The sequence below is a fragment of the Dermacentor variabilis genome, unplaced genomic scaffold (assembly GCF_050947875.1).
Source record: "Dermacentor variabilis isolate Ectoservices unplaced genomic scaffold, ASM5094787v1 scaffold_12, whole genome shotgun sequence".
Taxonomy (NCBI): Eukaryota; Metazoa; Arthropoda; class Arachnida; order Ixodida; family Ixodidae; genus Dermacentor; species Dermacentor variabilis.
Genome location: NW_027460280.1, coordinates 49,048,271 through 49,075,731, shown reverse-complemented (window position 1 = coordinate 49,075,731; position 27,461 = coordinate 49,048,271). Strand labels below are relative to the sequence as shown.

The 27,461-nt window shown below is 43.5% G+C and overlaps 1 protein-coding gene across 1 annotated transcript in view; it reads right to left on the bottom strand.

The window, feature by feature from the left end:
- Window positions 1-27,461, bottom strand: part of LOC142566361 (lateral signaling target protein 2 homolog) — a 51,320-nt gene that overhangs the window by 1,702 nt on the left and 22,157 nt on the right. The window contains exons 2-12 of the mRNA XM_075677304.1: window positions 14,836-14,982; window positions 14,639-14,770; window positions 14,424-14,573; window positions 12,509-12,561; window positions 12,350-12,439; window positions 9,394-9,483; window positions 9,229-9,330; window positions 5,970-6,677; window positions 5,721-5,881; window positions 4,891-5,009; window positions 1,334-1,517 (exon numbers count right to left, since the gene is read on the bottom strand). Coding sequence (XP_075533419.1) covers window positions 1,334-1,517; window positions 4,891-5,009; window positions 5,721-5,881; window positions 5,970-6,677; window positions 9,229-9,330; window positions 9,394-9,483; window positions 12,350-12,439; window positions 12,509-12,561; window positions 14,424-14,573; window positions 14,639-14,770; window positions 14,836-14,982 — 1,936 coding nt within the window. The remainder of the gene's footprint in view (window positions 1-1,333; window positions 1,518-4,890; window positions 5,010-5,720; window positions 5,882-5,969; window positions 6,678-9,228; window positions 9,331-9,393; window positions 9,484-12,349; window positions 12,440-12,508; window positions 12,562-14,423; window positions 14,574-14,638; window positions 14,771-14,835; window positions 14,983-27,461) is intronic.

Here is a 27,461-nt window from a genome sequence, read left to right as displayed (position 1 = left end):
ATAGTGTGTAATACTTTGGTTCCACTTATCCAGTATTTCATATTTTGTGCAATTGCTGCCACTCAGCCATTTGCAAAGTTTGAACTTGTGTGCAGAAGACAAGCATTATAACTTTATAGGCATGCTGGCAGCTATGTGAAGCCACGGCTGCACTAGAAAAGAAGATGCCTGCCAACCTACTGCCCACTCCACCCTTGTATGCTTGATTGTATTACCGCGAGCGTCGCTGTCCTCCCCCCACTTTTCACTTCTCATGCGGGATGACTGCGCTCATTAAAGGGACATTAAAGGCAAATACTAAGTCAATGTGGACTGTTTAAATACTTTTCCAGAAACCTCGCAACGCTTGTTTCGTGCCGAGAAAAAACTTAGTTTACGAGAAAATTGCATTTAAAGGGTCCAAATGCCTTTTTTGAAATTAAAATCTCCCGCCACCCAACCGGGGGTGTGGTGACATTGCATACGCCATCACCACCCTTTGCTGCCGTCGGTGAGTAAGACGGCATCCGACAGACAGCAGCACTGATCCAAGACAGAGCGGTGCATTCGCTGCTGTAGCTGCTTTTTGGTCAAGTGGCGTAAACCGAGCGGCCATCCTGTGACATCACATGAAGTTGAATTTTGTGCGAGTTTCGTGAGCCAGCAAAACCAGCGCAGCACTAAGCGATAACGAAACTAGTGAAACGCTTAAGCGTGGGCTTAAGCGGTGTGGATTCGAGCGAAAATGAAACCCTTTGACTGCCCACGTCATCATAGGGTAATTGCAATTTCTTTTTTCCAAACATTAAATAGAACTGGACAAGTAGCATCTTATTTCGTATTCTAATATAACACAAGGATGTTTTTCTGCAACGTATGGCTGAGTACTAGTGACAGAATTTAACTGAGGAGTGCTTTCGTCATCGGGCAAGTACTTGAAATGTCCCAGGGGAGTCTCTAACCATGTCTTGCATTTACATCAATTTCTCGATTATTAAGGCTCTGTTCGCGATAATATTGACGCCTTAGAGATTCTCTAGCAATAATCTATCACTTTAGCTTGACTTAATATTTGCCTTTAGTGTCCCTTTAAGCCACCATCCTCCTCGGCTTCCCCTAGCACGCTTTCACTCGCACCCAAAGCATACACTACGTGGGGCATGTAGGCTCTTGTCACACTGCGACTTTATACGGAATGTGAACTACTTGAATGTTGGTAGCACTAACATTCTGCACCACCTTTTCATTATACATATTGGATGGAATTAAAAATCACTTCACCGTTTCAAGCACGAACAAGGCCTACAGTTTATGGTTCCCTTGTGTGTGAGGCTGCAGACAGCCACAACCTTACCTCCATGCCCAGATTCCGAGGAGAGCTCCAGTGCCAGCTCATCAGGCAATACCTCCTGAGCACTGTCCACTGAACGGCGGCCAGAGCTATCACGGTGCTCCCCTTCCTCTTCCAATTCCACCGCATCCACAAACGACAGTGAGAAGAGGGAGCGCTCAGGGACACTGCTCCGCTCTGTAGGGTTCTGCCAAGCAAGCAATGGTCCACTCTGTTATCCACCATGGCATATAGAAAGGCACACGAGCTAACAGAATACTGGGAAACAAATGCTATATTCCCACACAATGTGCCTTTGTCTTTCAACCTTAAATGGACATTACAAAGAATTGCAAGTTACCTTCGAACAATATACCAATAATCCCATAATGGCCCAAATATGAAAAGAAAAAGGCTTTGAAATCTGTGAAACTACATTGGCATGCGGAAGTTGTGGCACACAATTTACAAAATTCAAATTTGGCCTTTTTTTTCTTGTCACAAAACTAATAAAACAAGAATTGTAAAAAGAATATTGAAACACTAATTTAGTGTTTCTCGTTAGTGTCCCTATAACGTAGCTCATTTTGAGTGCTGGGAGTATACTATCCTAATGTCACAATTTCTCTTGAGGCCAATTGTACGAGATGTCGCTCTTCCAGTCTCTCTCTCTCTCTCTCTCTCTCTCTCTCTCTCTCTGTGTCCAGAACAGGACAGAAGAAAGGACAATTTCAGTGAACAGGAACAGGGAAACAACATGGGCAGCAGTTCCCAGTTGAACGCAAAGGATGGGGATGATTTTATTTGGACAGCTAGCACAATGAGTAAATCAGGTGTACACAACAGACATGAAAAATGTGTAACCCTTGAACAAAAGCTGCAATGCAGGAGGCCGTGAAGGAATAGCAACAACAAGCTTACATGGAGGCAGAGTGGCAGATTCAAGCAATGCTGCCCACTATTATTTTACTAGGATTCTGTCTGTGTTGTTAAAGGGGCCCTGAAGCACCCTTCAGGTTTGGTGAAAAAAACAGTCCGCGGATAGCATAAGCTGCTGTGAACATATCAGCCAAATTTTGCAGTCGTGTGCGGCGTGTGGATCCCTCAAATGGAGCGCAAAGTCACCTTTCTCTCAAACACTCTTTTTTTCAACAGAAGCCTGCTCCTCACTTTTTTATGGATGATTTATGTTGTAATACAGCCAATTCCCTTGAACAGCTACTACTGGCCAATAGCTCACAACAACTAAGACGGGCATTTGGATTACTGCGCTTCTTTCTACTGTTTCTGTGTATATTTGTTGATCCAGTTTAATAAACAGGCTGAAGTAAGTGAAAATATGCTTTGAAATTCAATTATGTAGTTCCGGAAGACGGCAGCTATCGTCTGCTGAGAACTTGGCCGCAGCCGCCCACATAGGAATTAAACTTTGGCCACTCTGCTTATAGGTGTCATAGTCATTGGGTCTCGCTAATTTCAGCTAGTTCTGAACACTCAACTAGCCTCGAATCATTAAAACTTAAGCTCAGACCACACACGCATGCTTGCCAGCGCGTGCTCACTCCTGTCCTGCTTAGATGTTATGGCAGACTTCGCTTTGTAACGATCGAGCTATTGATAGCGCTTCAAAATGCACAAAATTGATGTGGTTGCTATCTGTCAGTCAAGCTTGGTGCAGGACAAAGCTGGTCTGCACCACGCAGCACAGCCAGACAGGAGCGCATGAGTGCGAGTGTGCCCTCTAGCCCTGTCGTGCATAAAGAAAAACACTGCTGCTGCATTTAGTTGCAGTCTGCTACGTAGCATAGGTACTGCGGCTTGCTGCAGACAACCACGTTTGGCACGTTTGGTCACGTCTGGCGCGTCACAAGTGCCAAAATTGGAAATAGTGGCATCTACGTGAACATCCAAAATGAAACGAACTGCGTGCCATTGTGACGTTCGGTAGGCAGAGTGACTCCGCCTTAGCCTTTGAAGTGCAAAGCATTTAAGAAGGAGCAGAAGCACCGTGAAGGGAATGTTTAATTGTTAATAATTCCACTTCTGCTGAAGGGACGTAAGTACTTTTCGTGGCAAAGTATTTCTTAAATGGCCTAATTTAAATTCAAATGCACTTCTCCACTTGGATAAAAAGTTGTTTAGGTCCCCTTTAACATTGAACCACGATGGAAATAATGGGATTGTAGTAGGCTGAGAATGTGCTTTGCAATTTATTATATTGTTCTTTAAGGTTTGGGCTTCGTCTTTTCATTTTGTTCTGCAGCAATTCGAGGTTCTGCATACACACTGCACAGAACTCTACAATAAAATGCTTCATCTACTCAAATAGCAAACGCAAAATTAAATGAGTGCCATAAATTACACATTTTTCAGACATGTCACAATCTTAGTGCAAAAGTGCCACTTCAGCCTGCATTCCCTTAGGCTAACAAGAAAGAATGACAACACTTTAAAACTTGAAATGACATTGCTTCAGATTAATCCAGGTCTGCCTTCTGAAACAGGTCCTAGTGTGACACAGGAAGGGTAAAAGATGTCAAATTTGAAACCAATAAACATCACCAAAGTGACGCATTCACGAACAATAAAATCATAGTCAAATATTCATATGCTAACCCCAAGATCCATCATAGCTAGTTCCTACTTCTCGTTTGACTGTCATGCAAGAGAACTAACAATAGAATTTTTATTACTGATCTCTATTTACCAAACACATGCTTCCCCAGAGCCAAACAGCAAGCTACATACATAGACATAGTACAACACACAGAATATGGTCAGAGAGCAAATTTCTAGCTTCGCAGAGCATGTAACAAATCTCTAAAGGAGCAGAGATATCAAAATTCTGGTTTTACATATTTTTTTTTAATTAAGCACAGAAATGTTGAAGGTGCCTCAAAAGTATGTGCTAAGTCACATTAGACTGGCAAAGTGTTCTTTTGAAACTCTCTCTGGGCCTGTCAGGTTGCAAGATTGATTGTTTGGTAAGAAAATCAAGGCCAATGATTAATTCACTGAATCTGAATTTTGTGCCCAAGCAATTGTTCTGATGATGATATTCAAAATTATACAAGCAGTAATGATACTGTGCGACGTAACGGGAAGCTGCCTCAAACTCAAGGTGGCGGCACTGTCAAGTGTCACTCACCTTTGAAGTAATTTTCACAAAAATTCTCTGTATTCATCGGAAATCACCTATACAAGTGTAACAACGCTATTACAAGAGTGTAATATACCACTCTAGCTTAACTAAAAAATTTTTCTGATTCCTTGCTCACTGAAGAGATTGCTCCAAAGCGCACAGGTAAAAAAAAAAAATGTGAACACTGTGGCCACAGCAATTGTAAACCAGAACTGTTACAACTTTTATGTCTTGTCAAGTCATAATGGGCACCTGATTTCCAGAATCGAAACCCACTGAACAGAAAAAGCTTGATAAAACCCTGGCACGTGTTCAGAATGTTACACACTCCATGTCGGCAAGAAAGTACTAGGTATTTCAAACAGGGAAAAACAAATTTTAATGCCTCTGCTCCTAACAAAACTACAGTCAGTAATGCATACTGCTGACATGAGCCCACCTCTGTGTCCAGGGAAATGGCAGAGGAATCTTGCTTTGAAGAGCTGTTCATTTCAAAGACGCACTTCAGTATGTTTCTCATCTCGCCGGCAAAATTTGTCTGCAGCTGGTCAGCCACACCTTTTCCAAGAAAGAAGAATAGCCAATGCATGTTTGTAAAAAGATTTACCACATGCTTGCATTCTTTTCTTCTTTTTTTTTAAGATCCTGGAAGTTCCACTAATCAATTTGGAGCAGCTTTTCTTAGTTTTGTGGATATAAACATAGCTGCTCTGTTTCGTAAAATGCTGCAAGATGAAGTGGTGAATTCAGAGATATATGAATTCAATTCACCAGTAAAAAATTTGATCTTGCCACATATAGAGCAGACAAACACTCATTAACATATATTGAGGGAAAAGAAATTGCTCCAAACTGACCAGTGAAATTATGGACAAGAATTTCTAGAGGACATGCATTGCTCACAGCCATTCCTGAAACACACTTTTTAAATGCTACAGTGATAGCAATGGCATCTGATCACTTCTCAAGCAGGGCTAGCTAGTGACCAACATCATCAGTTCATACACCAACAACGTTAACCTTATAAAGCCTTTCCTCCACACAAGACCAAATTTTTCAAGTCGTCAACCAGCAAATGCTTTTTTTGTGTGTGAAGGCATCAAAAAATATAATACAGAAGTCCTGAATGCTTTCCATACAAGAAAGCTGACCCCCTTTCGAAGGTCTCTCCAGCAATAGCACTTTTGACAATTATCACCAGGTTGATGAAAACCTTCAAGGCTTTCACATATCTCGAACAAATGACCAGCACAGGGTGGAATAACTCACCGGATATTCCCACGAAGAGTCTATGAATGAGGTCATCAGTGCTCTTGAACCGACAACGAAGCTCATTGTGAAATGCAATTTCTGCAGCTTGTAGAGCCAAAGCTATTTCTTCATCATCAGGGCAATCAGAGTTGTAGGAACTGGTGTCTGTGCTTTGGTAACTATGGAGCATTAGCAAAAAACAGGGAAGAAAAAAAAGCAGAAAATGTTATCAGGTTCTTCTCAGTGGCAACCTAGAGATGAGCATACCTCATGCACTCCCATTCAGCACTTGAAAGACTTGACAGACTTTTGCAACTTGAGCATGGGGATGGCAGAGAGCGCTCTTCATTCTGCAATCGCCGAATCTGTGGCACCACTGGAACACGATCAGACACATTTGATGTTTTGGATGATCTGCGCAGGCATGGACTCTGCCTTGGCTGCTGCTGCTGCTGCTGCTGCTGCTCGGTGGAGGCACCTGCGGACGCCCCTGCCTGCAGGGGGTCACTGAAGAGAGGCCACCAGTTGTCGGAAACCACACTGTCATCAGAGTCGTAACTGGCACTGCTTTCACTGTCAACAGCACTTGGCTGCTGCTTGTGTGGTGAAGTGGTATTCTGCAATGGACACTGGGATGCTGCCACAACTTTGCGAGCCAGTGGACTGGAGTGTTTTACAGCCCAGAACTCTTTGGTCTCCAGACCAAGCTCACGGATATGCTTTTGCATCTGCTGGACAGGCTCGCTCTCTGGGGCTACACCAAAATTGTGGTTGTAAAAGTCTTTGATGAACTGTTTACAGCTGTTATAATTGCTGTAGAAATGCTTGATGCACACATCAGAGTCCAGTCCTATATATTCGTCTGTACCAAATGAGCACTGTTTGGAGTTGACGCATGCTTTAGGCTCTTCAAGTTGGCATAAGGTTTTTTCTAGAAGCCAAAGCTCCTCTCTTGACAGGGTCCACAGCAGTTCCCTAAAAGGAAAACAAGAAGCACTCAAGCATACAATCATGTTGTTCGGCCACATTCAGAAATGCTGCATATTCTGCAAATGAATAGAACATCCTCAAACAGTCACTTGATGGTACTTGACAAACAAGGTAATATGGTAGTTAGATATCAAGCTTTAGGGTAAAGAATAAACAAAACCACAAATAATTTATTAGGACATTGATGGTGTACAGAGCACTACAGGGTAGTCCACTGCTTGCTACATTGCTTTTCTAACTACAATTCAAGTTTATTTCTAGGATACGTACCGAAAATGAATATGGGCAAAAAGCTGAATCAACAGCATTACTAGGCCCATAAGCCCTTACAAGGAAGGCTATACAAATGTCTACGAACATGAACATTACCTATAAGATACGAGACACATAACCAGCATGTACCATTGTAGCTTTTACAAATATATTCAAACATCTATGACAAAAATTATAACACATAACTACAATATTCACATTCCCACAGGGCCTTAAGCAGGAAATTTTAAATGCAAAAACAGTGCAAACAAGGTAATAGTTCAGACAAACCATTACATATCAATGAGTTTATCCTAGCTATACTTGTACAAAGAGTAACATTCCTGTCCTGCACCACAAATGATACTAGCAACCAGGGCCGGATTAACCCATTGGCTATGGTGGCTGCAGCACTGGGCCCCGATTGCTAGGGGGCCCCATGAAAAATGTTTTTTTTTTTTTTTTTAGGCCCCTCAACAATTATAAAAGGTCCCTCAACATTCATAAAAAGTCTCTCACCAGGACCTCATAGAAAATTTTGGTTGTACAATAGCAGTTGTAAAGCATCGTAGTGGTTCTATCGCACTATTTCTTAAAAAGGGGTTTAGTAGCAGCCAAAATAGAAGCAAAGAATCTGTGGTGCGAGGAGGCGACCTGCCTTTCGTGCACAGAGGCTCTCTCCCTTTGCTCGACCAGCACCTGCAAATGACCTTCCTCTCTTGCCTAATTCCATATAAGAGTTCAAGGGGTCACACCTCCTAGTACATGTGCTATCTGGTATTCGCCTAGATTGCATCCCACATATGCAGAGAAATTGAAAGTGTTGATGCGAACCAAAATGTTTGTTGCTTTACAACAGGCGGTTCTCTTTTTTCCAATTGATGGAGATGGAGCAGTTTGTGAATTTTTGACTAACTTCATTACTAAATGATAGCGACGTGCCCGTTAGACAATATAGCATTGGATAACAACTTAAGAGAAGTAAAGAAACATACTTTCTCAAAGGAATAATTTTGCTAACATTATATCAAGATTAGATGCCCTCGTATGTTCATGGGCATTTTAGCGTTTCTTCCAAGAATAAAATTGAAAACAGAATACGATACCTGCAACAGTTTAAATATTTGGCATCTTAGGTGATCGTCATGATCATCAACATTGTCATCACCGAGTCTCCCAGACAAATTTAGACCCGGGCCCATAATTTCTTAATCTGGCACTGCTGGCAACAAGTGCGTGATTTATATAAGTGCTTCATAAAAGACAGTATCAGATGGTAACATTCATAAATTAGTGACAAGACAAAAAAAGCAAAGAAAAATACTGTTTACTGCTTGTATAGATACTATGTGTTCTAAGTAGCTGGACAGAACCAAGGTCATTAACACTTTACAAAACCTTGGTATGTTCTAAATTAGAGTACGCATGTGCCATATGGGATGCTACTCAGACTACACTCATTCAAACTCTTGAAGCCATTCAGAATTGCGCAGCATATTTCATCTTATTGAATTATTCACATCATTCCAGTGTCACAAAACCCTAAACTTGCCTGACCTTACGTTGCATTGAAAGTCATCTCGGCTTAACCTTATTTAACAAAATCTATTATTTTAACAGCGATTTGAAGGAGGTTCTGTTTCATCTGCCTCACTATATATCTTCAAGGACCGATCATCGCTTCGAGGTAGGCCTACCGTCTTGTCGCACAAAATTGTGTAATGACTCTTTTGTTCCTAGAACAAGCGTTGCATAGAACCATCTTCCCTACAGAATCGCCAGCATAACTGATGACCAAGAGCTCAGGACCGCTTTACAAGATGCCTTGTATGTATGTGTGTGTGTATATATATATATATATATATATATATATATATATATATATATATATATATATATATATATATATATATATATATATTGTTAGCTGCACGTCTTGCCATTTTCCTTCCACTCCTTTCTGTAGTGCTTTTGGGCCCTGAAAGCATTTTTAATAAATAAATAAATAAATAAATAAATAAATAAATAATGTTTGCCGTCGCTTGGAACAAGTAAGACTATCTTTGTATTCTGCTTAATTACATAATTAGTTAATAATCAACTTCTCAAATATTATATTCAGAGCAAAAGTGTCAATGACAAAATTTTAGGTTGGCCTTCCTTTATCCAAAGCCGAAAAAAAAATTTTTTTTTAATGCCACCACGTCAACTGCATCCTCAAAATACTTGCTTTTCAAGGCAACACATAAATGTAAAGCACATAGCAACAGAAGTAGTCACATACCTGATTTTGCATAGAAGACTGTAGAATGGCCGAAACAATTCCGAAAGGCTTGAAGAGTCCTTGTCAACATTCAAAGGACCATCAGAAAACAGCACCAGCCCACTGGCAATAAAAAATTCAGCCATTAGTTGTCTTGCTAAGCTGAATTTCCTATGAATAACTTACGCAACAATTGCTAGCCTTGGAATGGTGAACATGAGTGCTGGATCGTATGTCTCCACCATCTCCTGGGGAACTAGCTTTACCTCAATCGCTCTGAAATTGAGGACATTTTTTGTAAAGTGGATGACTTTTGCCAACAAATAAATAAACCACATTTTTAAGGGCTTACAAGATGTCAACATCACATCCTGGCTAAGACAGCAACTTCAAAGTGCATCAGTGTTATAGTTGGTGCAAGTGCCTTTAATCAACACTAATGCAGACAGACGCAGGCAAAAACACTTTCAGAAGGCTATAAAGCACAACCCCAAAGCCACAAAGTGCAAGACCGCAGCCAGCTATCGGGTACATAGTCATCCTCCTGTTGCACTTCTGCTTAAAGAGACAGTAAAGAGAAAAATTATGTGAGCTGTATATTACCCTACTACAACACCAAAAAAGCCACTCTTACCATGATAAGTGGCTTAGTAAGGCAAAAGACTAAAAAATAATGATGGCTGGTGCACATATTTCCATTTTGTCAAGGGCGCAGACATGCAAGAGCTGTGCTGCCTTTGTCCGACACTTGTGCGCACGTGCGAGTTGCAAGAGAAACATCGGGGGATTGCGTCTAGGTACTACAGAGGAACAGAGAAGAACACGGGTCAGCACCGTTTGTTCCTAGCCGATGGCAATACACACTGCATGACAAGCGGTGCTTAACTTCCGTTCAAATGGGATAACAGCAGCCGATACAGAGTCTGTAATGGGGAAGCAAAAAATACAAGAAATTCACTGTAACAATGTGTCATTATACATTGGCCTGCGGCCGCTAAAACAGCATCTATTAATTACCCAAGTCCACGCTCCACGCCGGGTCGCTTCACTCCCCTTGTCAGAAACCCTACGCATTAGGTGTGTTGCTGAAGCATAGGTAAAGAACAATGTGTCATTATTCATTGGTCTGTGGCTGCTAAGGCAGCATCTACCAGCCCCCACCACCGCATCTTGTGCCGGGTCGCTTTGCCCTCTTTAGCAGGAGCCCTACACCACAGAGTTTCCTACAATAATTACTAGAAGGAACTCTGGCGCTGTGATTATTGAACCATAATGGGAATGATGGTTAGTACATAGATTTGTCTGATCTTCATGCTTGTGGCTTCAGACGTTCTCGTGGCTTCGTTTATTACCCATTATCTGCCTTCGTTGGCCTAAATTTCAAAGCAATCTATGCCTTCTATATATGCAGAATGCAGAGAGACTCCATGAACACGCATAATCGCTGCTTATTGCAGTAGTTCCATTTAATAATATTTGGGGCTTTACGTGCCAAAACCACTTTCTGATTATGAGGCACGCCGTAGTGGGGGACTCCGGAAATTTTGACCACCTGGGGTTCTTTAACGTGCACCTAAATCTAAGCACACGGGTGTTTTCACATTTCGCCCCCATCGAAATGCGGCCGCCGTGGCCGGGATTCGATGCCGCGACCTCGTGCTCAGCAGCCCAACACCATAGCCACTGAGCAACCACGGCGGGTGCAGTAGTTCCATTTGCCCATGAGTCTGTAGTGCAATGGTTTCAATACTGGGCTTCATTGTTAGAGGTCCTGTGTACAAATCTTGTCATTGGCCAATTTTAATTATGTTTAATTATTTATAACACAGTACTCTCTTGAAAATGATCAGTTTGCAAAGTCGCGAAGCCGTTTAAAGCCAGAAAAACAAAGTTTAGGCATATCCATGTACTAACTATCACTTCCCTGTTGGCGAACCACCCTGCTTGCAGCTCCTGTAGACACTATCACCACAGTTCCCGCTAGTGATTGTATGCAACTTTATGCCCTATGCAAGGCATGCTGGTGAAGCATGCATACAGAACTACTACTGTTCACTGATCTTCGGCCACTAAAGCGGCATCTACCTGAGTCCACACATTGTTCCCATTGGCAGGAATCCTCCGTGTCAGGCCTGGGGCTGAAGCAGGGATAAAGAACAACTACTGCAAATGTGAAAGGGGGGAATGAAGTAACAATGCAGATCTAAAAAATAATTTTCAGAACACGCATTTGAATTATGGTACTCCCAATTACAAACGCGGTACTGTGATTGCTATGCCAGAACAGGGGAACGAAGGGAGAGCTTATTCCGAAGTATTTATTCATGCTCGCGTAGTGCAGTTTGGCTATGGACAAACCGGCCTAAATGTGTCCTCCTCTGTAGTGCCCAGGGGCAGTCCCAAAATTTTTTTTCTTGCAACTCACGCATGCACACAAAGGCCAGGAGAATGCTGCGTATCTCTCGAGTACCTGTGCACTTGACAAAATAAAAACATAGAGGTGGTGTACTACTATGAAGTTTCCACACCAGCTTGTTGCGACATCATAGATTTTGATGGTGCCTGCCTGCATTTATTTCATTTGTTGGTAAAGGTTAGCTACATTGTGTTCAAAAAGACCCACAGACTGAACTTAGCAAGTTCACAGCCACAAGAACATGTAAATGTACTCTGAAATTTATGACATCACACTGATTTACTGGTGCAGGGATGTCGGTGCCAGTATGTCAGCGTCATGAAATTTGAAATATTCATTTTTTAATAATTAACCTATTGCCATAAAAATTAAAGAAAATAATCTTTTGAATGAATAAGTCATTAGCCTAAACTTGTTTAGTGTTTATCTTTAGTGTCCCTTTATGTGCTCTAGAATAGGAGGCAAACCCCTGGAATCATGCTCAGTACATTGCGCACAAGGGCATTCCGCCACCAGAATTATCATAGTTACAACACAATGCAGCCAAGACCCAGCAACACCCATACTCCAAGTAGCTCTCTCTTGCTGTTTTTCACAAAGGCTGTACATTAGACACATATGCATACAGTGGCCTACTACTATGATAATCTGAGGAAGGAAATTGTTTAAATCACAGTTTCCTCCTCTCTTGCATGCATGTGGAGGTTTAGCTGCAGGGGAACAAACCTTTGCAATGTCTCGGAAAACAACACCACAACTTCTTGTTGCAAGTGGTATTCCTTGGCAGATTTTACAGGTACCATAGCACTTACATAACTGCAATAAAAAAAAAAAAAATCAGTATTGGGCAAACTGACTTATTTTAAATGTGCAAAATAATTTTACCTCAATTCAAATTCAGCGAAAAGCCTATCAAACGTCTTCAATGATTCTTTCAGCTGCGGAAAAGAATGAGAATCAGTGTGAAAATGACAACAGATGTTATTGGTTAGCACTCATTTGCTTTGCAACCCTGGGAGTGTTGGCCAGTGAGCGGCACTGGCTAACACTCTCAGGGCTAATCCTGTACACATACACAAACACCCTAGCCAGTGGGCGGGAGGATGAAACCGTGCCAGCTTAATTGGTAAAGCACCACAAGTGTAATGCGGAAGATGTGGGCTCGGTCCCCACCTGCAGCAAGTCATCTCTTCGCCCACTTTCATTTCCTTAAGTTGCACCACTCGGATCCCCCGCCATTTCTCTAATTCATTATATATATGAAAAAAAAAAAAAAGAACAAACTAGAGCATGTAGGCAAAAAAAGGCGACCTTACTGATGTTTTGCTTACGAGACTGGCTGTTATTGTTCTTCAAGCCTTGTTTTGCTTATTATACTGCCAGATCCTGTGATCCAATGTTTCACTGATTACAGAAATCTTGGGGGAACTAATGATCTGAAGTATGTCCTTGCATAATCCATACTTTCCTTATTTGCAGTACATCTCAGTAAAATTATTTGTTTCATTAATACTTCTGCATTGTTTCCACTCAAAAGGTCAACAATTGCAACCAATATTTATTGGAAAAGGTAATAACACTAAAAATATGGGCATTCGCTGCAGTAAGGAACAGTTTACAGGACACCATCCTTTGAAATGACTTGGTTAAAATGAACGTACATGCACCACAAAGTTGCGTGCCACAGCATAATTTGTATTGTGAAACAGAAGTGCGAAAAACTGCAATATATATTACTCTTCATGTTTAGGAACCTGAAACATGACAGGGATATTCAAACATACGAATATCTGAGCAGACTATATGAATATTAAAATATGTAACACTTATGGCATTCTGTGGTGGGAAGCACTGGTCAGATTAAGAATCCGTCACTACTCAATTGATCCATTCGCAACCAAGGCCAGCAATTTGTCAGGTGAGAGGTTTTGTTGATTTAAAAAGTGTAGATGACGTGAGAGAAAATATATGCTGGACAAGTGTCGAAATATTGTCAATAGATGGCACCAGATGTTCACTTCAATGTAGTTCGACTTATAAAAATTTTCACTTGATATTTGTCAAATGTGTTCACATGCATAATGTGCATTCTGACACCTATGTGCCTTGAAGAGTGCAGTGGGTGCATTTTCTATGTCAGATTCCACTGTATCTTGGCAAACAAAACACATCCTGGCAGTACGAATTGGGCAATGCAAAAAGGAGGAAAAACACAGCAGGTGAGAATGTGAAAAGACAGTGCTGCATTTTGAATGTCTTAGTGTTTCAATGTTTCCCATATAAAGATGAATATGTGACTGCCTTTAGGTTTCTGAACTGAAAAGTGCTGCTTCATACTGTAAACACAACTTATTTGTTTGCATTTTTTAGCATTTACTACTATCGCACTATAGAATAAGTGCAACAATGGAAATTTGCACAGTGTGCCACATACAGTGCAAAAAAATAATTGGAACAGAGGGCGATGTACCCGCATAATATTAAGCGCTCGCATGTCAAAGTTCCTTTTAAAGATGACGCTGATGTAAACAACCCGATGAGAGAAAAAGTTCCCGAAGTCGGCAAAGAATGCTTCGCATTAAAATGATTACAGTCAGCTAAGTTAAGCCCTCCCATTCAAGCTGAGTGTAGTATGCAAGTGATCTCTGACTGCCACAGGCACCACCAGGTGCTATATGGCAGAGAGAAACTATATCCATGTGCCATTGACCGCTCTACTAACTTGCAGGCAGGCATGGGTTCAGATATTGATAGTTTCAATGGTTCAGCACGGTTTCAATGTGGAGAACACACAACCTACCTTCTCTGGGTACTCATGTGGATTGCAAAGGCACTGTTCACGTAAAAGGCAGCGAACATTGTCCAAAGACCTTGTGAGAGCCCTTGCCAATGGCCGCATCTGTGAGCTCTCCTGTTCCCTGTTCATGATGTTTGAGCCAGCAGCAAGACACTGCAGTTCAGAAAGGAATAGTGCTTACACCTGAACCACATTGCCTTCCTAACAAGTTCTCGTACCTCAGCACCAAACCAAAGCAGGCCAGACATGTTTTCCTGCAGCACATCATCAGGAAACTTGGCACGAAAGTCACGATTTGCCCGAGCATCGGGGATGGCTTCATCCATGATGTCATGGCAAATCCCTAGCACCTGCACATGGTGGTAAAAACCCGTATTGCTTGACATGGCTAGAACAGCAACAAACTGTGCCTTACCCTGTCCTGACAAACACGAAGCTGGTTGATCAATGCAGAGCATCGATCTGGGTCCTTTCGGCCATCAAAGCTGTCCAATTCAGTAGCCACTAGATTTAGCTCTTGATCGGCCCAATAGAACTGTGCAAGGGCTGAATTATCCTCCTTCTGCAGGTAAAAGTAAAATGTGTGACATATGTTAAATATCTATTCACCACAGAAAAAAGGACACAGAAAACAATGCACAACAGCAAGCAGCTGAAGAAAAGAAAAAACTACGAAATATTGCAGCTAAAGTGGTAAAAGTTTCAATATACATCATTGTCATCACCAATCCAGCCTTTAGAATGTTCACGTTTAAAACACACAGGTTATGCAATATTTCTACAGATCTATGCCGCTATCAACAGGTTAACAGATGCTCACTCAGTTTCAAAAATGTTCGTTTGAAAAGAAAGAGAGAGAGAGAGAGAGCACTCATCTTGAACTCCCAAAAATTAACTTCATTCCTACAACGAAAGACATACCTCTTAAGTTTTTATAAGGGCCACCCCAGCACACAATTTAAGCTTATTATGTGAAACTTTGTGCATTTTTTTTAATTTAGAACATTTTTTCTTCCATGTTTTTTGTTCTGGATTGAGACTTTCTGGTGCTTTGTTAGGTGTCTGCCCAACCAGAATATTTAGTAAAACTAGGGCTCGCAAATGCACATATTTCTCTAAGATTTTCAATTATATTATATTTATTGTTTTCATTTGGCTGCAAACGCCATATGAGTAGAATCATACCATGACGTCTCTGCATATTATAATGAAATACTTCTGTTGAAAAGAACAAAACATTGCAAGTTTTTTTTCTGTTCTTAACGACAGTGAACACTAAAAATTATGTGGTAGAAAAAACCTAGCTCTCTTCTTTATTTGTAAATACTGTTTGCAATAGTGTTGCAATAGCAATTTCTCCTATATTTCTTGTGGCAGTTAGAAAATGAACAAAAAAAAAAAAAAAAAGGTTGAGACAGGACAAGCGCTAACTTTCAACTAAGACTTTATTGCAGATCCTGGGCTTCTGTGCGCGTAGTGTGCGTCAATGGACGCGCCACTGGTGGCAGCCTTGCGCAGAACACTTGGGAAAGGAGCCAGCCGCGCGCCGCAGTTTGCTGCGTCGTTTTCGTGCTTCTCTGTCTTATTCACGTTTTCAGGGCAAAATAAGCAACACCCTTCGCATATGTGAGGTGGCTAAAGCTTCAAGGAATGTTGAAGAAGAATTGTTGCACGGTGAGGCGCTGAAATACCAGCAAAAACGTGCCAGCGATACGGTTATAATCATTCCCCACAAAGCTTCATCAGCGGGAGCAACAGTAGCAATGGATTGCCGCTGTTCGGCGGGAAATTTCTTGTTCTCATCCTTTCCTTTGTCGTGTCAGTGTTTTTTCCACTCGATCATAATTACACAGGTCAGCGACGAAGTTTGTCTGCAGTGCAGAATGTGGTTTAAAGACAGTTGACTAAAGTTCTGAATGCCATTTGCCGCTTCTTTACTGCATTGTGCTAGCTAGGCAGCACGACTGCACAAGCACATTGTGTTGTATGCTAAAGCTACTGAAGCTTGCAAGAACTGAAATTGTTGTTTCTATGCGGCCCGGTAAATCCTCGCACCAGCTGTCACGCACTTCATGTTTTTGCATCTATTTTATGCGTGGCTTCGCGCAGATTGAACTGTTACTAGTTGCTTCATGCATAACTGTTCTTGATTTTTTTTAGATGCGAGGTTTTCACCCTGCCTCATTTGTAAAGGGTCTAAATCAGGCTGTGTCTTATCGAAATGATACCAAGCAAGTACTTCTTTAACAGCTTTATTCTTTTCACCAGAGGGCATCTTAGATATCGTGTTTCTTTTGGGAAATGTGTTTAGAAAATAGGTAGTTCAGGGCGAGAATTGCTAATAGTTGCTGCATATGGTATTTTTGTTCCATTTTCGCTGAAAAGTTCGCATCACGTTTGGTAAGTCATCACACCTCGATGCTGTCTGAGCAGACTTACCACCCCGAGTGATTTGTTTGTTTCAAAACGTAGTCCCTTTTTGCGTGTGAATTTTGTACTCAACTGAATTCTGTCTTATTATGCTTACGCTACAGAGGACTAAACCCGGCCTTGCCGCCAGCGCTCATAGACTTTGACTGGCGCTGCTCTGCCTTTCAATATATCATGTGGCATCTCTCTTTAGTAACATTAAAAAAACAGTACTGAAAATTCGGTCAGGCTTTAGCGTTGTATGTTCCCTAGGGGAATTTCAAATTGCAAGAACTGCAGTGGGAATGGCAGTTCATCGGTGTATGCAGCAGAATTGCTTCAGCGGTACAGCGCTAACACGCGCTCTTATTAACCCGTGCGTTTGGAGACTTCGTTGGGTAGTGTACGCGTTCCCATCAATAAATTCGCAATTACTCTTCTTGAGGCGACTTTGAGTGCACTTATTCGGCGATGTCACATGTATTCATCGGCAGAAAGATCACAATGGCATGTGCAGACATCGCACCATGCAGATTTGTTTGAGATATAAGTCTGCACTAATGATGGGTGCTTATTATTGAGGTTCAGAAGCAGCATTAAGGCAAGGATAGAATTAAAAAATAACGATCGAGACATTGCATTACTAAAAAAAATTTAGCGGCTAGTTAACATGAGCTCCACTTCATGTAAATGGAGTTTATGGCGTTTGTCTGCGGGATGCACCTGGCACGTATGTGGACCAGGTTGTCCCAAACACCTGTAACATTGCGTTCATACCCGCTCCCACAGAGGCCAACGTCATCCCTACAGCTGTCACCACAGAAGAAGCAGTCTGGCACCCGAACACAGGAGAAATCGCAGCTGCGAACTTCATCCATCCTTGCTGCAAAGGGTTGTCATCTGCCACTGCTATCGAGTGTACTGTTGGAAGCGCCCACTAGGTGGCTATCAGTGGCACCTCTATAGGCGGTGCACTATGCATACATACACACACCCATCTGAATCTGCAGAGAAGAAGAAGGTAAACTGCCACGTGCAGACTATGAAAAGAATTCAAGCTCTGTCTTTGATAAAACCACTGATGGACAACTAATGCAATCCCATGCAATCTCAGTAGCTTTTACGATTTGCCTGGTTAAGTTGTTGTGATGGTTATACACGATCAAAAAGAGGACAGCAAGGTGGCTGCATGTCACATTTTTTACAATGGGCAGCCGTTTGGCCATTTGTAGCCATATTGTCTACTTTTTTGTTGTGCTCTTGCAGACGCACATTTAAGCACCTGCTTGTCTTACCAAAGTAGCATCTTCCACAAGAGAGTGGAATTCTGTAAACAACTCCCTTATTGCAGGTGACGTAGGCATCTTTGTGCTTGATAGTACGGTCTGGTTTGCGCATTCTCGTAGAGCAGCTAAACTTGCACAAACTCAAAAGCTTATTTGGCGCCGTGTACAACATTTTGACACCGGAACGTTGTCCTACCCTTTTTAAGATTCTGAGAAACTTTATGCAGGTAGGAAGTCACTGCTATCTTACCCTTTTGTCTTTCTTCTTTCTTTCTCTTGTCTTCCACTCTTTGTTCGTTGCTCATGCGCGATTCAGCCTTCCTACTGCGATGCAAGCCTTCAGCAACTGAGACTATAACGTGCCTCAGATACCCCCCTCCCCCCCCCCACCTCTCCAAGCATGCCACTTGCCTTTGAAGGCTTTCTAGCATGGAATGATCACATGACTTACAGAGAGCACCCGACAAGAAAGAAAGAACTACATTTCTTTTTACAAACTTAGACTGTGTTGAGCCGTACAGTAAAGGGGGCTTATTGGCTCTTGGTCCATACACCAAACACGCGTGATCACCTTTAAAATGCAGCCGTAAATCTAAAAACCTACTCCTGTACTTGTTTGAGGAATTCAAAGGTGAAAGAAAGGAAGTGGCCTCAAACATGCATTAAAAGAAGCTAAAATACATGAGACAATAGGGTATGTAAAATCTAAAGAGCAATCTAAACGCATACTGACAGTAGGGTCCGTAAAAACAGGCCCATCTAAAAAAAATTTAAAAACCGTCAATGTAGCGGAAAATGTTTAAAACCGCAAGTTCACCCAGCAGCTCAAAAAGAGCCTTGTCACATACAAGGTCAACCTGTTGAATGTAAACAAATTGTAAAACATTGTAAAGCATATAGAAGGTAGCAATAGCGATTGCCTGGAAATGTTTTTCTTGGCTAAGACCCATAAGGTGGAATGTCCTTTCCGCATGATTGTGTTTGAATTTGGGTCGTGGCAAAAGTGTGCTACGTACTGCTTGCAAATCAAGTTAAAATGACTTGACATGATCGACCTGCTCCTGACCAAAGATTCTGCTGCCGTTATTGATTTATTAAGATCAAGTGACCACAGAAGTTTAATTACTTTTTCTGTTCATATAAAAGATTTGTTTTATTCTTTGCTGCATGAAGGGCTGCTGTCCTGCGTTGAGGCTGCAATTGACAAGCACAGTGCTGTGGATTTTTCAAATGACTGTGGTGTGAGTACAGCTAGTTTTTAGAGCTCTTATCATGCTGTTTGACATCAACATTTGTTTTTTTCGACAACATTTACCTGCAAAAGTACGGTGTTTGCATAAGGTCATGCATTGCACCTATTTTAAGTGATTTATTTTTAGCTCGACGTGACAAGGCTCTTTATGAGCTGCTGGACAAACTTAAAGGTTTTAAAAATTTTCCAGTATGTTGGTGATTTTTAAAATTTTCTTAGATCTGCTTTTACGGACCCTATTGCCAGTACTTGTTTAGATCGCTCTTTAGATTTTACAGACCCTATTGTCTCGCATATTTTAGCCGCTTTTAATGCATGTTTTAGGACACTTACTTTCACCTTTGAATTCCTAAAACAGGACAACATTAGGTTTTTAGATTTGCGGCTGCATATTGTTGCGCGAAGGACGAGTCAGTAAGACGAGCAACTATTTACAGGTTATATTTACAATAGCAGTTGCAACGCTGACCGGTTAGATTCACACCGTGAGCCCCATTCGTTCTTCCTCCTTTCTCGAGTGATGGCACCCACGCACCTCGTTCAAACAATCAAATACCACCTGCGTGTAGCAATATTAAAGATGATCACGCGTCTTTGATGTATGGGCAAGAGCCAATAAGCCCTTTTTATCATACAGCTCAGCACAGTCTAAGCTTGTAAAAAGAAATATAGTTCTTTCTTTCTTGTCAGGTGCTCTCTGTAAGTCATGCAATCAGGTAGAAAGCCTTCAAAGGCAAGTGGCATGCTTGGAGGTGGCAGGGTATCTGAGGCACGTTATAGTCTCAGTTGCGGAAGGCCTGTATCACAGAAGGAAGGCTGAATTGCGCATGAGCTACAAACAGAGAGCGGAAAACAAAAGAAAGGAAAAAGAAGAAAGACGAAAAGATAAGGTAGAAGTGATTCCCTACCTTCATAAAATTTCTCACAATCACAAAAAGGTATGGCGATGTTCCAGCGTCAAAGTGTTGTTCACGGCACCAAACAAGCTTTTGAGTTTGTGCAAGTTGAGCTGCTCTACGAGAATGCACAGACCAGACTGTACTGTCAAGCACAAAGATGCCTACATAACCTGCAAAAAGGATGTTTACAGAATTCTACTCTCTTGCGGAAGATACTACTTTGGTCACACCAGCAGATGCTTGAATGTGCATCTGCAAGAGCACAACAAAACAGTCACCAATATAGCTACAGACGGCCAACTGGCTGCCCATTGTAAAAAATTGATGCACAGCCATTTTGCTGTCCTCTTTTTGATCAGAGTGTTGTGTATTGCCACTGCAACAGCTTAACCAGGGAAATCGCAGAAGCTACGGAGAACACACGGACAGGAGATGATTGCATCAGTTGTCCGTCAGTGGCTTTATCAAACAAAGAGCTTGAATTTTTGACACAGTTGGCACGTTGGCAGTTGGCAAAATGTTTTGCATCAGAGCGATTACGTGCCTGCTTGGCAAATCAGCAAGGTGCGAATCCCCCATCCCACGCGACCGCAGATTACACTATCTCTGGGACTGGGATCAGATCAGTTTACTATTGCACTATCTCCAGGACTGGCCCACCGAGGTAGACCGAGCAGACTCGCCGAGCCTCAGAAAAAAAGACAGACAAAGCTTTGCTTAAATTTATAACTGTTGCAATGAGGATATTTAGGTATCTTCTGTTGGAGCAAGGCACACATGTAGGGATAGCACGGTTGTGGCTCTATATAAGCCGATGAGTCGCTCTCCTGTGTTCAGCGGGACGGAAAGATTAACTGTACGGCCACTCTACAGAGCTTTGCTGCATTACTGTACTGTGCGGAAAAGCATCTGACCCTATTTTCCGTCCGACGAAACGGCGCAGTCACGTACAAGGCACGTGATTATCGTGTGGCCGATTCTTTAACGTGCAGCTAAGTGTCTCCACGCAGGCGCTCTCGTATACCGCTTTGGTCGGAATGCCGCTGCTTAAATAGGATGGCGTGCTCCCAAAGAAAAAAAATTGGACAGACACGTTTGTGCCCATCACAACAGCCACGTAGAACACCGTATCAAGCGACAGGCAAACGCGTGTCGCGGCAGCTGACGTGACCCGGAAGGCCGGCACGCCGCTCCGGGACTGCCGATTATGAAGCCCTCCCCTCTTATTATTTTCCGGGGACAGTGCAACGCCGGCGGCAACACCGCGAAACGGGCGCGTGACAAGTAGACCCGTGCGACCTTGCGGAAGTGGCGCCAGGTCAGTGGAACTCTGAAAGCGGGCCAACCGGTCTACGATCGGCAAACACCCTCCCCAGTTACGACAGGCCGACCACAAGGCGCAGCTCGACTAGGCAACGCGCCGCCGCTCACGGGCTCTCGCTGAACACAGCAACTCTCTTTTAAAACGGTTGCTCCCCTTGGGGTGTATATTTGCCACACCACGATAATCGTCATATGTCTTGCCCGCATTTCCTTTCTTTAACACTGCGAACCCGGTACTTCCAAGTCACGAACGGCATGCGCGCTATCAGCATGACTGAGCATTCTCGACACGAAAGTAATGAGCGCAGTGTTTTCAAGAGAGGAAACGCAAGCAAGGCGGATGACGATTACCGTTGTGTGGCAGATATACACCCGAAAGGGTGCAACTGTTTTTAGAGTTGTAAGCCCCAAACGGTGTAAAGTTTTTAGGAGTGCATACACTCCTAAACAAATGGGGTGTCAAATAACAACAGCAAAAAAAAAAAAAAAGATCGCCTGTACACTCTAAAAACAGTTGCACCCTTTGGGGTGCATATTTGCCACACAACGATAATCGTCATCTGTCTAGCGTGCCTGTCTAGCGTGCGTTTCCTTTCTTGAAAACGTGCTCAGTGGCTATGGTGTTGGGCTGCTGAGCACGAGGTCGCGGGATTGAATCCCGGCCACGGCGACCGCATTTCGTTGGGGGGCGAAATCCGAAAACACCCGTGTACTTAGATTTAGGTGCACGTTAAGAACCCCAGGTGGTCGAAATTTCCGGAGTCCTCCACTGCGGCGTGCCTCATAATCAGAAAGTGGTTTTGGCACGTAAAACCCCATAAGCTTTTTTTTTTAATTTTTATTGAAAACGCTGCGCTCGCTATTTTCCTATTGAGAATGCTCTGTCATGCTGATAACGGGCATGCTGTTCGTGACTTGCAAGTGCCGGGCTCGCAGCGTTAAAAGGGAATGTGAGCAATACAGATGATTGTTGTGTGGCAAATATACATCCCAAAGGGTGCAACTGTTTTTCGAGTGTACAGGCAAATGTTATTTTTAGCACAACTACCAAACCGGTTCAACGTGACGTGGTGACGTCGTCAAAAGCGTTGCAACTTTGATATGTTAACGGGCGCATATGGCGCATGGCAAAGCGCAACTTCCGAGGCCCGAATCACAAATGCGACAAGTTCCCGTCATTGCCAACATGGGGGAAGCGAAGGTCGTAGGGTTGTAGACAGACCATACCTATTCGCTCTTCATACTTTGGCTGCACTGGAACGTGCGACTATACGGATGGTAGCGTGTGCAGCGAACAAGTCCGCCGAGCGGGATCGAATTAAAGCAGCGACGCCTCGATTCCGGATAGCGCAACCTTGACTGCGTACGAACTCGTCCGATCAGTGCCGCTGGCGCCGAGACCCGCTTCGATTCGAGCCGGATAAAAGGCACGGGATGTCGAGCGCCACCACCAGCGGCGGAGGCTACGCAATACCTCATCGTGACGCAACGAGGCCTCTTCCGAGCCGGTCACGGTTTCTTCCACGTGCACCGACGCCGGCACGATAGCGCGCAACGACTTGTTCATCACTCACCGGGCCACGACCTTGCGGGTCGCGCTCACCTGGCCGAGATTAGAGCCAGCGGCTCGGCACGTCCGTCCGCTTTTCAGAAAGCAGGTTTCGCTTTCGCGCGTGTCGGCTCTCGCCGCGAGCTGTGGCCAAACAGCCGAAGAAGAACAAGGACGGCAGAGCGCAGAACTCCAGCTTCGACTTTTTGTTCGAAGTGGGCTCTTCCTTGGCAAACTGACGCACGGTTTCGAACGTAATTGATAACAACCACGGACCAGAGAGGTCGAGAGAAATTATTCAGCCTTCTGTCGTCTGCCAGATGTAGAAACCTTTAAAAGGAAGGCATTTTGACCGGCTCGTTTGCGAAAACAAAGCCGAACAGGAAGGCCCGCAGCGATGCCGGAAGAAAACAAGTCACACCTGCTAAATGGTAGGTTCCAGGCAACCTCATGGATGCTCGGTCAACGATCTCCTCGAAAAATATATATATATATATGTGGGGTGTACATGCTAAAACCATGGACGAATCACAAAACAAGAAACGTATCAAATGAAACCCGCAATTTGACCGATTTCACAGCTTTCACCACGACATTACTACTGCAAATGTTACCGATAGTTCCTGACGGATTACCTGCGTAAGGTGTCTTTTTCGCCGGCATTTAGGGCACGGATGAAAACGGGATCCGTGAAGTCTCTCTCTCTAAATTAGCACAAAAGACGAGAAAAAAGCTATCGCGGCAGCGACACTGGTCCGCGATAGACAGATGTTGAATTGGCCTATGTGAGAAGACATCCGTGCTTTTCCACAGCACAAAGTAGAGGAGAGGGAGAGATAGCAGGACAGGCACAGACAGCATGCGCGTTACCTTCGTATTCACGTCAGAACAATAGGCGCAGATTAGCACACGAAAACACCATAGAAACAAGGTTGCAATCGACGGCCTAGACGCGCAACAGCTATTCGGCGTCCCCGTAAATATCTGCCACAGTGGCCAGAATGTTTTACTTCTGCATAATCAACGGTTGAATTCGCAGAGGCCGCATTGTCATGGGAGCGGAATGCCAAAACACCAGTGTACGTATATTTCGGTGCAGGTTAAACAAAAACAGGCTGTCAGAATTACAGCTGACTGAAGGGGTGCGGATATGGTACGTTGAACACATATCATTTATATTAGACGATGAATTAATTTACAAATGCGGGCATATAAAAATGTCGTTGGCCGCGAACGTATTGACTGTCGCTTTAGTTGCGGTGGCCACGACCAACCCACTCTTCTAGGCACTGTTCGACATGGTAGCGAAATCCGAAGCGCCGCCAACAACTACCGGTTCTGGAAAAAACGAACTTTTTGCCATTTTAGAGCACGCCCATATGAGCGAGTTTGACGAATCTCGGGACCATACGGAACAAAACTACATTTCAGCTGTCCCTCCCTACAGCCTGGGTTGTGCTAATATTTAACATATCTACTACCAAAACAAGGCATCTGGCTGTATCGCGATGGTTCCAAATCTACAGATATGTATGAATGTATACGTATTTTTTATAATACAAAATCCATAGATTATATATATATATATATATATATATATATATATATATATATATATAACTTATCGTAGAGGGCGTCGTTTTCTTTTTTTTTTTTTTAGCGCGATTTTGTATCATTCAGCCGCGAAATCGCCCGAACCACCCATTCTTGCTAAGGGAATTATTTTTCTATATCTGCCTGCGCAAAAATATTTCCTTATGCATTCCATGGACGAAAAACGAACTGCGAGAAAAATCCGGTATAACCTTTGCAGCTTTTTTTTTATAAAATGTTCCGAACACATGCAGACAGCGAGGTTATCTGACGCATGAGGCAGCCGGCGAAGGCTAAACTTTTAGTCGGCCTGGCAATTTCACACTGAACTGCAAACTAAATCGTTTAAAGAGTATTGCGGTACTGTGGACGATGCGGATGTGAGTACACTTCTCGTGCGTCAACGAATTGCGCGGGCCGGTAAAGGCGACAGGTGCACCGGAACTGTGACATCATCGCCGCACTGGCTCAGCTCCCTTAGGCTTTTCAAGGTATTGCACAGGACGGCACCGCAGCATGCTCTGTAACACTGCCTGGTCGCAATTACGACAAACGCGTTAAGACTGCGCTGAACGTTCAGCACATCTAAGTACTCAATTGGCAACTAAATCACTTCAAAATCTGATCGCAAAACTGAGAGAAAGGTTCAACCAACTGAAGGCTACCCGGAAAAATGTCGCCACGACGGTTCTGGCACGCTTGCTAGCGAATCGCCAAGAGCTCAAGTTGCGTGAAACCGATCATTTGACTTGGTGGTTCCTGGGTCGTTCAAAAGCGCCGCAATGGTGCCATTGCGCGGCTGCGGTTTATTGAGCGTGTCGGATGCAACTGTATAAGCTTCAGCATTTTTTTTATACTACAGAAAGTACAGAAAACCAATCGGACCCCACGCTCGCGTTCCACACAAACATTGAAGTATAAAGGGGTTATGACGTATACACAGATCGCCCTCAGGCTTAACTTTGAGAACACGCGAGACATAAGAAAAGTTTAGAACACCCAGCGACAGTGCTCACCGACACGACTCCTGCAATGGCCGAAAAAAAAAAAAAAGAAGCAATTGGGTATTTTTTCCATTAGGAGGACTGAGCGAAACTGCGACACACAAGCGAAGTATTTACTCGGACACTAACACACCCTTCTTTGTGTCGCCATCTTTTGTGACAAGAAAAGCCGTTTCTCGCCACCTGCCATAGCAACAGAAGGAGTCAGACGAAACAATTTCCTGGAGTATCCACGTGAGCGACTTCACAATGGCCAGGTGCTGTACAGATAACTGCAGGTCGAAGGGGCGCGCATTCACTGTTGCCATGTGTGCGCCCGAGCTGAAGCAGTCTGCCGAAGACCGTGCACATGTAAGGCGCACAGAGGTGTCAGCAGTGCGCAACCACAAAATAAAGCAACAAAGACACCCACGCTTAGCGCCACATAGCTGAAAGGCAAAACATCTTATGCAAAATAGTTGGCATTATATATACAGTGTTTTACATACAGCGTGTTTCACTTGAGCTAACTTTTAAAAAAATGTGCGAATGCTACGTAACTGGACAAAACCAAGGTAACGTTGTTTGCCGTCGCTTGGAGCGGCTCGAGTTGCTTCTACCAGAGATTTTCGTAACCAAGACGCTCTCATATGTTCAAAATTAAATTACTGGGTTTTGCGTGCCAAAAGCACGATTTGATTATGCGGAACGCTGTAGCGGGAGACTCCGGATTAATTTCGACCATCTGGGGTTCTTTAACGTGCACCCATAGCACGCTGCCCCCCACGGGTGTTTCGGCATCTCGCCCCTATCGGAATGCGGCCGGGGTTTGATCCCGCGACCTCGTGCTTAGCAGCGCAGCACCATAGCCGTTAAGAAACCACGGCGGGTTTCACATGTTTCGTAGTCGGTCGAGCGCCTGCGGGGCACATCGAGCAGGTGACCGGTGTTGCAGAGGCAGCAGCATCATAGTCCGGCGAGCCCTCAGCTTCACCGACTTCCATGCTGGAGTTGTCCGGTTTCTCGCTATTGCAGACCAATGGGTTACGTACGGCGCGGGCCTTTGTAGAGACGCCACTTGGCCAGCGCGTCCTCTGTCGGAGGGCGCCTTTGATGGTGACGATGTAATGGCATCTCTTTTGAAACGGGGCGGTGACAGATAGCCACCTAGCCTGCTTGACTTAATCAGCTATGCTATACATGTTTTATCTAGCGTTCTTGTATACATCTTAATATTTTTTCCCTCCCTTCAACATCTACCGTGTACCGTTAGCTATGACTAAGAGATCCGGTCGCATCAATCTCCTTCCTGCTTTTTTCCCTCCCACCAATACTCTATATGTCTCCTGCCTATCTCGACTGCTTACCGGTTGATGCTTTGGTCCACTTTAAATCCAAGCTCTTCTGGGAGGCGTACGTTACCTATGCGGTTCTAACTGGGTGAATTCCTTCGCATTCCATTAGGATGTGCTGAGTGGTATCCGGACTTTTCATACAGCAGACAGATGCATCATCTAGTTCCAAATATTTGCTCCGGTATGTGTCCTTAGACAACCGGCTCGAACCTCAAATAGTATCGCATAGTTATTGTGTTATCGTGTTATATTGTGTTATCGTATAGATTTTCTTTTCTAATTTATTCCTTCTCATTCTTGTAAATCTCCATGGTCATTTTTGTTTCCATTCTTTGCATCCAAAATGACTGTCCCTGTTTCTCTCAATTTCTTTCTAATGACTCCTGGTTGTC